This window comes from Neopelma chrysocephalum, unplaced genomic scaffold (assembly GCF_003984885.1).
Source record: "Neopelma chrysocephalum unplaced genomic scaffold, ASM398488v2 Primary Assembly neopelma1_60, whole genome shotgun sequence".
In the NCBI taxonomy this organism is placed as follows: Eukaryota; Metazoa; Chordata; class Aves; order Passeriformes; family Pipridae; genus Neopelma; species Neopelma chrysocephalum.
Genome location: NW_020897715.1, coordinates 5,887,586 through 5,899,464, shown reverse-complemented (window position 1 = coordinate 5,899,464; position 11,879 = coordinate 5,887,586). Strand labels below are relative to the sequence as shown.

Sequence of the window (11,879 nt, the reverse complement as noted above, 5' to 3'; positions counted from 1 at the left end):
TGTTTTGTATCAGTTACAGTGAATGCTTGAAAATATCCGACTGAATCCCTCTCACCAGTAGAGCTTTCATCTTCGATTAGCATTGTTTGAGGAGTTTGTTCTGGGGGCTCCCAGCCCTGTAAATAACTGATGTCATTGCTGGCTTTTGGCCATTGAATTTATTGTCCTTGATACCAGGAAAATATTCCATAGCAGAGGAGACAGAGTGAAATAATGGAAGGAGTCAAGAAGTCTGGTTATCTGTCCAAGACTTGTTGAGAGTTACTCTGGCAGGGAAAAAGAGACTTTAAAATTACCATTGGACAGAGGATTCTGAGAGGGGGGATGTTTGAACAGGACCTTTGATTATGGAGCTTATAATATTCTCATCTCCTTTCTAAAAGTGAGGGCAAAGCAGACATAGGAAATATTTAACACAGAAGAAAATCCATTTTATTCTGCATGCCTTTGACTGATGTTCTCTGCTGTAATTGGTGCTGTTTTCTTCTTTAGCTGAGAAAACTTTCCGTAAGATCCAAGTTTTTACTACAGTATTTGTAGGTCTGCTGGATTCATTTATTATGGCTGAAAGTGAATGAACTCACTGCAAAAAGATTAAAGACTACAGGAACCCTGAGAAAGCCTTACAGGTATTTTAACTATCCAGGGATTTTGAGATGATGAGACAGAAACACCACACAGTTTGCATATTTTCTTTTAAACTGTTTATTTCTGGAAGTTTGAGTGCAGCTGTGCCTTCCCAGAGGGAAAACCCATTCTTTGTCAAAGGACATGCCGAGTGGACTGTTGCTAAAATGTTTGTTTTGTGGCCATATCACCATCCTAATGAATGGAAGTGGTTTCCAGACCTGGTTTCACTCCTTTTCTCCTTTTCAGTTTTGCTTTCCCAGGTTGTCCCAGGCTCTGCTTTCACCCAGGATTCGGAAGGATTGATTTACTGCTTCCTGCAACCTCACCCAGGGATTCCTGGTGACAAACTCAGGGTATTTTCAAGGCCGGAGTGGGGAGTTCGAAAAGCCATGCCAACACTGCATGTTGCCTTCCAGCAAGTTTAGGTGTTGATGTCATTTCATGTCATTTCCAGAGGCATGTTATTCCCACAGGCACACATGTGGCAAGAACCAAATAGTTCATAAACTGCCAGCTCTCCTCTGCAGTATTTTCTCTTCAGGCTGCTCTTCTGGGAAGTTGCAGGGATTGTACTGCTGAAACTCCATCCAGCCCTGAGTGCCCTCCCCATAGTGCTGCTGCTGCCCCATGGCACCCTCCCAAAAGATACCTCTAAGGAAATGGATTCCAGCTATGGCACTTCTACTGGATTTTTCAGGGCTTGGGGCAGGTAAGTACATTCCTCATTAATTCTCTGGTTTCTCTACTGGATGCTTTTTTTGCAGAGGGTGTTTTTTCAGAAAGATTGAAATAACTCAACGTCTGTTTCTCAGGCTTTTCCATGTTTGCCTTCACTCTGACTTTCAGACTGCTGTGAACAGTGAACATTTGGGAATGAGGTGAACCACTAATTGATAGCTTTCCCCAGTTAGACTTGGAAAGTTTACGCAGAAAGAATAAAATAGCAACCCAAATTCAGACTATAAATAGTTCAGTCAAGGGAACAAATCCGGAGTGAAGCTTGACCTCCCAGCCTGGAGCAAAAGCTGCTTTCCCTACCCTACTGAGTTGCTCCTGGCGCTGGACTTCTGACAGGGTTTGTCACCATGTCTGAGGATCCATTTAAATAGCTATGCATTACTAAGCACTTTTTTTTTTTACTTCAAAACAGATTCCCAGAGACTGTGGAATGCTCCATATTGGGAAGGAGGCACCTGCAGGAATCTTTTACTGTGCGCCTCTTGTTATGGAGCCCAGCCCACTCTCCACAACCCAGTTGGATCAGTAAAAGGAAGAGGATAGGTTTTTTTTGACTAGTACAATCTGTCAGCAGGGGGAATTGTTGATCAGTCCCTTTCTGTCTGACTGGGAAATGGGTGGCACCTGCCCCGTGAGTCAGGAGGAAGGAGCCAGCTCCTGCCCAGAGCTGTCCTACACCTCCCCACAGGGCCAGGCAAAGGCAAACCCACCTTCTTTACCCTCAGGACCAAGGCATGGGGTTCTCCAGACAAAAATCTGTTCATTGATATTGTGCCATAGCACAGGCTACAATGATTTTCTGTGGGGAAGGGGAGAGCAGTCCCAGCGGGAGTGCAGCCAGAATCCTGGGCTGTGCCTGCCTCTCCTGCAGTTTCCCAGTGCTCTGAGTGACCTCAGCCCTCAGTCCTCTCCTCAGCCTTTCTTCCTTCCTCTGATAGGATGCTAATTGCTGCTGAGATTTTTCCAGCTGAGCACGGGATTGTGCCTTAGTCATCTGAGAAAGTCCCCTTCCTCCTTTAAAGTTTTCTCAGGCTTAGTTTGACTTTGTATCAGTAGGAAATGACAAGTCATGTCAACTCTTTTCTTTCCAAGTGTTTCACACTGCTTGGCTCTACCTGGACACGCAGTGTCTGAGCAGGGAAGCAGAATGAACCCATGAAGTATTCCCAACAGGAAGTGACATTTTTCCTCCTTTTGTTCAGTAAATTCCCTATGGGCTGCAGCTAAAATATTGGAGACATTTTAAAGACAGGAAGCAGAACTTAACCCCCTTGTAATCAGGATCACTGTTACCAGAGGAAGAGGGTTTATTAGGGAAAGGTTGAGTTAAGGAAACGGCAGAAAAGCTTCAGGAACTTGTGTTTAGTTTTCCTTTGTCCTGCACATGCCAGTAATAATACTCACATTTCTCATCAATAGAGCAAGTTTTGATGTAGCTTATGAGCTGCAGCACCCTAACTGGTTACAAGTGCCATCTAACGCAGAAAGTATTTCTCCATGTGATGTTTTTTTCCACCTTTTTTAATATTCCTTAACCTGCATGTGGCAGTTGATCCCAAATTACAGTGAAAAGTAATCCATAACATGAATTAAAACTATGAAAGTGTTTTTCGTAGAAGTATTTATAGACAGTCAAGGGTATGAAACTCTCCATTTATTGTACGTATTTCATCTTATTTTACAAATAATTACATGGATACAAATGTTCCTTCACAGAAGGTACATTTCTTTTTTAAAAAAAAAAAAAAGGCCTAGGGCATCATCCAAAATAAGCCATTTATTGTTCATTAATATAAAATGTATTCATATTTCTAGGAGGTGTCATATCCACACCACTGTTCATCCAGATTTCTTGTATGATCTGCTCCCTGCGCTCAATCCTTTCTGCCAGTTCTGCCGCCTCTGCCAAATTATATCCTGAGTAAGAAGGTCTGTAAAGTCCATCTATCTCATCCTGGGTGTCCAAAAGGGAATCCTCCTCCTCCTCCTGTTCACTGTTCTCGTGCACTCTGGCACTCTCTGGCACCAACTGCTCCTCCTTCCTGTGTAATTTCCGGATGTCACTTGGGCACCACCCACATATCACGAAGGCACACAACGTGAGGATTAACCCCACACCAACGCTGGACACAAACAGGAGAGCAGCTCTTTCGAGGTGATCTGCAGGCAGAAAGCCAGAGCTTAACCACTTTACAAACCCTGCCAAGGCCTGGCTACCAACCCCAGCTGCCATTCCCGCAGCATTCTGTAGCCATAATGGTGGGGAATCAGGGCTGAGGGGAAGCTTTTCCTGTCAGGCACCCAAACCTCCCTGCACTCACTGCCATCTCTGCCTCTTCTTTTGCTGGGCAAAAATCCCAGCCTGATAATAACATTACAAAATAACAACAAATCCCATCTCTTTATGAGCAGCTCACTGGTGTTCCTAACCAGCTACAGAATTCTGCACACCCTCTTTGTTTTTTCCAGCCATCCTGCCAAAATGGGCCTTACCATCACTGCTCCTCGATGATCCCTGTATGTGTACAACCCAACATTCCCAAACATGCATGTCTCTAGTGCTGCTCACAGGTCAGGGCCAGGTTTTTAAAACTACTGAACAACTGACAGTCCCCATTGAAAATATTCATTAAAATATATCTTGGCTGCAGCCTCTAAAAGAGTTTGGATCCTTCAAGATGGGAAATATTCCATAAGTATCAATTATGCTGCAATTTTCCCATCCACAAGATTGATTATATTCTAATAATATCGTTACCATAAACTGGGATTACTAGTTATGACCTTCAGAGGTGATCCTCCCTTTTCCCAAAATGTGCACCAAACAGTCTCAGCCTCATTTTCCTACCTCTGATATATGCAAATGTAGCCAGGTAGTTAGAGCTAAGAATAATTCCATCTTTCTTTGGAAGTCTCGATTCCTTTGGATCAAAGTCAACACCTATGACACAAGGAGGTAAAGCAAATTCAGTGAAACTACTAAACTGTTATTCATCCAATAACTTTTCAGCCAACAAGTCCACCCAGAACACAGGCAGGCCCAGGCCATGCTGCAGGAGCCTTGCACAATATTAAACCAAACAACAGTTGGTAAATTAAATAAATATAAAGTATAATTAACAAAGCATTGAAAATACTGAACATTTAGAAAATGGCAAATTCATTTAAAAGAATCTACTACCAACTGAAACCTCTTGTGCCTATTCCTATTGGGGTTTCTGAAATAATTTTAGTTCCTGAAGCTTCCCAGCTTTCCAATGGACTTCCCAGCCCAAGGACTGCTGTGCGCTGCGTTACTGAGGACAGTGCACACACATGAGCCACCTCCTTAACTCCGTGGCCTTCAAGAAGAGCAGGTGTTGGCATAAGTCTTAAAAGAGTATTCACCCTGTGAAACAACTGCAGTCTCACTTTTACTCTTCCCAGAAATGCTGGTTGTGGCAGGCTGGGCGGGTCACTCCTTTCACAGAGTTGCTGTGGCTGCAGGGCTGTGCCCACATCCCGCTCCCAGCCTGTCCCGCTGCTCTCCAAGGGAAAGAGCAGCTGTTTCAGCAGGGTTTCCACTATCTCGTGCCTCAGATGAAGCTCTGCAGTGGGAAAATGGCCTGTTTCAATCAAAGACAAAGGGAAGCAGCAAACCCTGTGTCTGTGATGGTACATACCATCATTCTGTTTTATGGAAGACTTGTTATCAGGGACCACAGGGTTGACAGCCATGAGGATAAATTTAGGAACTGCAAAGACAAAAGACAAATTGTGTACTGTTAGTTTTAGGAACCCTCTCCCCAGTTAATTACTGTGTACAGCCCAGGCACCACCCCCCTTGTTTTCAAACTCTCAAGGGGTGTCCAACCCTGGATAGGAGACAAAATTGGCCTATAAATTCAGGATAAAGCGCGCTACAGTCAGATGCTAAGTTGCATCTAGATACTGGGTTTGGATGAGGATAATTCACTGTAATTCTCAGGTAAATGTTTAAAGTCTTGCGTGATGTCCTCTGCAAAGCCTCTGGGACGGAAGGTGGGGAGAACGGGAATAGATGAGCTCGGTGGGAGTGGGCTGCATCCTTCTCACTTCATTAATTTATTCCCTTGATAAGTGTTCACAGTCTTCTTAAAGTAATTAAAAGAGCTAAAGGCAGGTGCATTTTGCAGACATTGAGGGTTCATATATTCTGTGATGGGTGAATGGGCCCTTCAGACAGCCAGATCTTGGCACCTGTTCCTGTACTGTGTGAAGATTGATTGATTGATTTTCAGACTGATGTGAAGGGGGGGCAAAAAGGAGGATAATTCAAATATGAACCTCACCTCTATCCCACATAGAAACATTTGCCAATAAATAGTGTTGAGAGAGTTAAATGGCACAGAGGAGACTGAGGTTTGCAACTTAGCATAGTTTTTGTTTGGAAAACAACTAAGAATAGGATTTTTTTTCTAAGCAGAACTTTTCTTTCTGTATGGGCTCAAAGTCAAGCTGCTTCCTTTCCTGATGAAGGAATATTTTTGGGACTCTTAGCTCCTGTTTGCAGTGAGAGGCCAACAGAGATAGGGGAGAATGAGCTCATTTCTATTTTGGCTCGTCCCTCATCATAATTCTTTGCTGTTTTCCAGCGGCAGAACCCTTTCCTTGGTGCATGGGACAGACAGGGAGCAGGATGGATTGTTTTCAGCCTGCACTCTGGATGTTCTGAACAAGTAAGTGCCTGTGTTGGGAACAACCTCTTGGGAGGATGCACCGTTCCAGTGCCGATGCGGGACCCGAAGCTCCCGTCTCATGGCCTGGGACTCCTTCACCTGTGCTGATGTTTCTCCTGCTCCCATCCCAGGGGGAACTTCCCAGGGCTTTGCTTGCTCCTTACCCCCCATGCTATTCAAACATTTGTTGTAGGGAAATGTTTAATTCAAAACAGCATGAACAAAAAAAGCTCCTAGCTGCTTGTGTTGCTCCTTTTCATTATGAGGACTTTTAACTCAGATAGGCTGCACCAGGTTGCTGAATGGAGTAGCTGGTACCAGAACTGGAATTTTAATCAGGATAATCACATCAGTACTATAACAGCAGTACTTTGTCAGGTAGAGTGGGAGTCAGTCACCAAAGGCAGCCCACAGACAGCCTCTGGCATCCAGGGAGCGTGGATGCACTGCGGGGCATCAGAAGCCCTGAGAGAGCATGAAGCTTCCGTGACCCTGAAGCCCAGTCTCAGCAAGAGCCAGGAATGCTACCTCGGGCAGACAGGAGATGCTGCTGAGCAGGTCATCGGGGGACACTGAGACTGTGAGAAACCAGCCCCGTCCAGCTCCTGCGATGCTTTTGCTGTCAGGAATTAACTGCGAAAATAAAACTGCAGCCACACCAGACACACCAGGCCTAAACAGCTCCTGACCGCTGAGGTGGGGAGTTACGATTTTTTTTCATGTTCCAGACCATGATGGAAACACTTTCAAGTGTGGCACAGCCTGTGGTCTGCTCTGCTGTGCTCCTGTCGCTTGAGGGGGAGGCCTATTGGCATTATCTTGGGAAGCATCAGGTTAGCAGGGATCTTCTAGTGAGGAGAAAGAATGTAAAATGTCATTCTGGAATATGCCCAAACTCTTCCCATGTTCATTAGATGATCTGTGAAATAATCAGATCTGCAGATCATTGGCTAATGCTTCAGATTGCACAGCTCAGTAGGATTTGGCAGAAGAAAAACTCTCCCAAATGTGCCAGCAACACACAAGAACACTATTTATTACGCATGTGTTTTGCAAAACCACTTCCCTAAATAAAAGAATGCATAACTCCAGTGCAAACAAACTCGCTCTGCTTTTCTGGTGCACAGACGTGCAAGAAAGAACAACTTGTTGTAATTATCCTCACGCTAATTAAAGAGAATTCTGTTAACCCATTCATGAAGGGAACTGCACAATAATATAACGAATTAGTGCCCTCTCCAACAATAGAAAGCTGAATTACTGCACTGCCTCTCACAACCAACTCACAGGCAGACTGAAAATCTCCCATGCCAGCAAGGAAGCAGCTGAGGCTCATTTTCCTCTGATCTTCAGGTTTATGGTGATCTGGCCATCAGTCCTACGCTGCTGTTCCTAAAAAGCCATGCCCTTTGACCACTACTCACTGGACATGTAGCCAAAGGAGCTCTGGTATGTCCCCATGAAGCTGCTCCTATTGAAGAATTGTAAGGAATTCTGCTCTTTCCTTATGAAAATATATTAGTCTATAGCAAACAATATGGAAAACTGTTCCCTCTTGTTCAAGGAATGAGCTGAAATAGGCTCCAGTCCTGCAACAGATGTATAACCTCAAGCCTTTACTCTTCATGAACCTTTAGTTCCCTGTGCAAGGGAGAAGCTGTAGGTGTGCTCACGTGAATCAGGTTTCAGGACTGGGCTTGTGCACAGTCCTTCAATTATGCTGAACTGCTTTACCTGCACAAATGCCAGGCAATGCCAGGTTATTTTTCCCAGCTCTGTTGCAGGTGAGTTCTATTGAATTCTATTGAACTGTAATTTTGATAGTATTTCTCAAAAAAACCTAAATATCTACTTTATATTTTATTGTCAGTTGCATTTTATGTAGGGAAAAAACCCTTAATGCCTGAGTTTTCATTAGATAGAGCTCTTCCTGTGGGGTTGTTCACATATTTTTGTGATTCTTGTATGGCTGTGTCACAAACTTCCTATGTGAAAGGGAAGGGGAGATTTAGGAAGGCTCAGTGTCCAGATGTGTGTTTGTCATAGCTTTGCTTTGCAAGCAGAATGAGGCTTTAAAAATGATGGTGCCTTTGCTCTTACCACATGCATAGCTGACAGTGAGGGATTTTGTCACTCCAGGAAGGCACGGGCTTCCAAAATCCTGGCTACTGACAATGATTTTGCATCTCTGCTTCCCAGAACACCTCTTTGATAAAACCTCCAGTGCCGTGTAAGACAAACAGTCTGAAAGAAAAATACATACAATAAATACAAAACACTGGTGTTATCTGAAATGAGAGCTGCTGGATGCATGACTAGAGATACAAATCTGATCTCGGGCATAAGTTTGTCTAAGCAGGATTTCAGAGTTAAATGTTAAGATCCATCCGTGCAGGGAAGTCAGCTGCAATGAAAATGTGAACTTGCAGCAAGGTAACTCTCCCATGTTGAGTTCCAGGTGTACTAAGAGTCATGTCAAGCTCCAAAGGGATGCCCAATATAAGGTGTCTGTGTTCCCTTCATGGTATCTTGGAAGAACTAAGCACATCCAAACAGCAGTCCATCTATTCCATCTCAAGACAGGTATGCAAATCAAGGGAGATGAAATGCTGTTTGCAAGTGTTTCTCTTGGCCTCTGGGTTATTGAGATGAGTCAACTGGATGCCTAGTTTCAGTTCAAGTCAGGTGAGATCAATTTTTGTGGCACAATAGCTCGGGCTACAGGGAAGTCTGAGGTATTAAAAGTGGATTTTGATTTATTATGAAGAGGTCAGAATGGGCTCAATATTTAGCCAGGGAAACATGTGACAGCTAAAAATGGACTTTGCACTGAAACTGAAATCATTTGAGTGGGAAGATGTGTGAGTTACACTCTGTTTTTTAAAAAAAAAGAAATAATATCTCTAAATGTGATTAAATTCCTGGTATCGACGTGCTAAACTCCAAGCCACAAAGCATAAATGCCCCTTTAGTTTGGTTTCTAAATAGAAGGGGTGCAGAAATTACAAGTCTGGAGCAAGTAATTTTTCTGAAGGTGCTGCTTTCAGTCAGCATCACCGCAGGCATTTTGTGGGTTTCTGTGCATGACAGGTATGTCTCACTTCAGGCTTCTGAGGCAAGGACACTCTGAAGGTCTGAAAATAAAGTTCTCTGGGCTTTAAAACAGTCCCTCTTTCTCTAATAGAGGATGGCATCTGGTCACCTTCCAAATGCTGAAGCTCATTTGTGCCTCTTTAGAGGAAGAACAGACAGTGTTTGCAAAAGCACTCCAGAGGTTCCCCAAATCTGAAAAGAAGTGAAGGTTTGAGATTGAGTTCTTGACAAAGAAAATTGACATTTAATGTGTGAAAATGGTGCAGATTTGTGATTTTTAGAGTTAATCCCCTGACACCAGCACTAAATAAGTCATATACCTGAGCAGAGCCATCAGGAGATACTGGGCTGATCCGTCTGACAAAGGCCTTGCAGGGTACTTTGGACATGGATTTTTCAGAGAGCAACTCTTCATTTGGCTTCTCAGAGACCTAAAATCCCAATGCCTGTGTGTCCCAAGAGGTTGCTGGGAAGGCAAGGAAGGCTGACCTAAAGGATTGGGCAGTTCTGATTAAGTAACTCAGCAGTTTTAGCTCCCCTCCCTGGTGATTTCAGATGAGTAAGGATATATTTGCGTGGACATTTTAGGCAGCCAATAGCTTACTTTGGCAAGTGCAAAAACAGCAGGAGAGTATCAGGAGCAATTATCGGGTGATTCATAAATGAATGGATTGGGAGCACAACAGCAAACTGAATTATGTTTTCTACAGAATTTCCTGCCCTGGGAGCTGCTCTTTCTGCCTTATAAAAACAGGAGGCTACTGTGCTGATGGTTTTCTACAAATTCAGTGATATGGCAAGTACATGTTTCATTTTGCCTTTGGTAGATGTTTGCTCTTGTTTCTGTAGGAGCTAATAGCTTCTTATCTTCTCTATCCATGTTGGATTTGGCTCCTCTACCTGGGGAGCCAGTTGTCATATGCCTGCAGGCTCTTGGCAGGCCCATTTTTGGAGAACCTCCCAGGGATTGCCTGGTGTCACAGGTGAGTAAATGCAAACTAGTTGCATGGCTGGTTTGCTTTTGCAGGACACCACAGGAGTTACCTGGTAAGTCCCACAACATAAAAAAACTATTTAACAACTTCCTGCATTCTAAAAATATTTTGGTTTTTAGTGATTCTGTCAAAAAATGTTCTTTTTTTTTTTCTGCCTGGTTTATGTGCATCCTTGCTGCCTTCCCGCTAGTTCTCCCAGCAGCTATGATGGGAATGACTTGAATAACTTATCCTCCTAGTCAAACACCTTATTCCAGTGACTGAATGAGGAGAGGACTCATTCAGTGCTGCATCTTGAGTAACAGCCCCAAAGAAAGCAGCAATGGGGAGATGAACATAAATACGCAGGGTGGCTTCTTTCTGGCTGTCCAAGTGCTGCTTGAGCTGCACGTGCCTGTGGGGCTTGTTAAACTGGTACCATCCATCTACAATAAACTGCCTCTCGAAAGGCGCATTCCCAGCATGCTAAAAAGGCTGGTGGCATCCAGTGGTGGACAGGGCAGCGACGTGTGGCTGGGAAAACACTCCATTCCTCACATCTCTCTCCCAAAGTTGCCAAGCCTGTTGGTGGATCTTTTGTACCAGACACCGCTGTGGATGGCACGGGTGTCAGGATGAGGTTCTTAGTGCAGTAATAAACCATCCAATCTGACTGCAGCTATTTAACAGTTGGAGTAGAAAGCCTTGTTTCTGGAGGAAAGGCTCTTTCAGCTCCCTAATTAGCTTTGTTTGGGAAAGTTTTGGCATGCAAATGACACGCTATAAATCATGCAGGTCTTAATGAGAAGCAATTTGTCTTCTGGTTTCTTAAAGCTTTTCTCAATTCAGACGGGAGGAGCTTTCCCTCCCTTTCTTTCCACCCTGCCACACAAGACCTGCAGACAGGTGATGGAGCATCTTGTGCCAAGCTCTGGCAACAGCATCCTGTCCCACCCTCTCCAAACATTTCCAGCTGCCCTGTTCTCCCGCATCACAATGCACAGGGTGAGCACTGGGACTCGGAGGGCAGGGGATGTGTCTCAAATGTGGATCCACATGACATAACAAGTAACAGGCTGGTGAAGGACCAGGGCACACAAAAAAAAAAACCTCCACAATTTGTCACCCTGACACTGAAGCCCAGCTGCTCCTTGCTTTCATCCCCAACTGCTCCTTATGCTGATTTATGTGTCCTGGGCTGTGCCCACCCCTAGAAGAATAAGGAGCTCGCTTTTAAAATCAACTGAAAGCAAAGATTTCACACCTCCAAATCAGGATGGCTTGTGCTTTGTGGAGCCCAAATATCAGCTCTCAGGATAAGAACTGACAAGGGAAAGCTGTGGAGCAAGCTACGGCTGCAGACTCCTAAAGAAAGTTACCATAATACTATGGTAATTTATGCAAGAGCATGGCACACAGGGTTCCGCCTGTGCATCAGAAAAGGGCCATTTGAACCGCTGATTCCAGCAGAAACGCACAATATCGTTAGCACCACTTAGGAAAAGTGTTGCTGATACCTTTATATTCCAGGTCCAAGTATTGTCAGTAAACGAGGCAGGGTGATGTGCCAAAAATCCTACTTACTGATAGTACAGGCCATTCCCTGGAAGTGAATCCAGCACCGAGACTTCCTGAACAGCTGCACCCTTTCTCCCTCTCCCTGCAGTGCCTGTCCTGAGGCCCTGGAAGCCTGCAGGAGATTACCCCGTTGCCTGGTTTGATTTACAAGCAGCTCCAAGTTCAGAAC

General features: G+C 44.4%; 1 protein-coding gene across 3 annotated transcripts in view; it reads right to left on the bottom strand.

Moving 5' to 3' along the window:
* Nucleotides 1-3,002: 3,002 nt before the first annotated feature.
* The window catches only part of EVA1C (eva-1 homolog C), a 32,168-nt gene continuing 23,291 nt past the window's right edge, over nucleotides 3,003-11,879 (bottom strand). For 2 of the 3 annotated variants that reach the window (XM_027681440.1, XM_027681438.1), the window contains exons 5-8: nucleotides 8,166-8,309; nucleotides 5,031-5,102; nucleotides 4,217-4,309; nucleotides 3,003-3,528 (exon numbers count right to left, since the gene is read on the bottom strand). In XM_027681440.1, the coding sequence (XP_027537241.1) occupies nucleotides 3,146-3,528; nucleotides 4,217-4,309; nucleotides 5,031-5,102; nucleotides 8,166-8,309 (692 nt within the window). In that variant the 3' untranslated portion in view covers nucleotides 3,003-3,145. The remainder of the gene's footprint in view (nucleotides 3,529-4,216; nucleotides 4,310-5,030; nucleotides 5,103-8,165; nucleotides 8,310-11,879) is intronic. The other variant, XM_027681439.1, reaches the window with a different exon arrangement.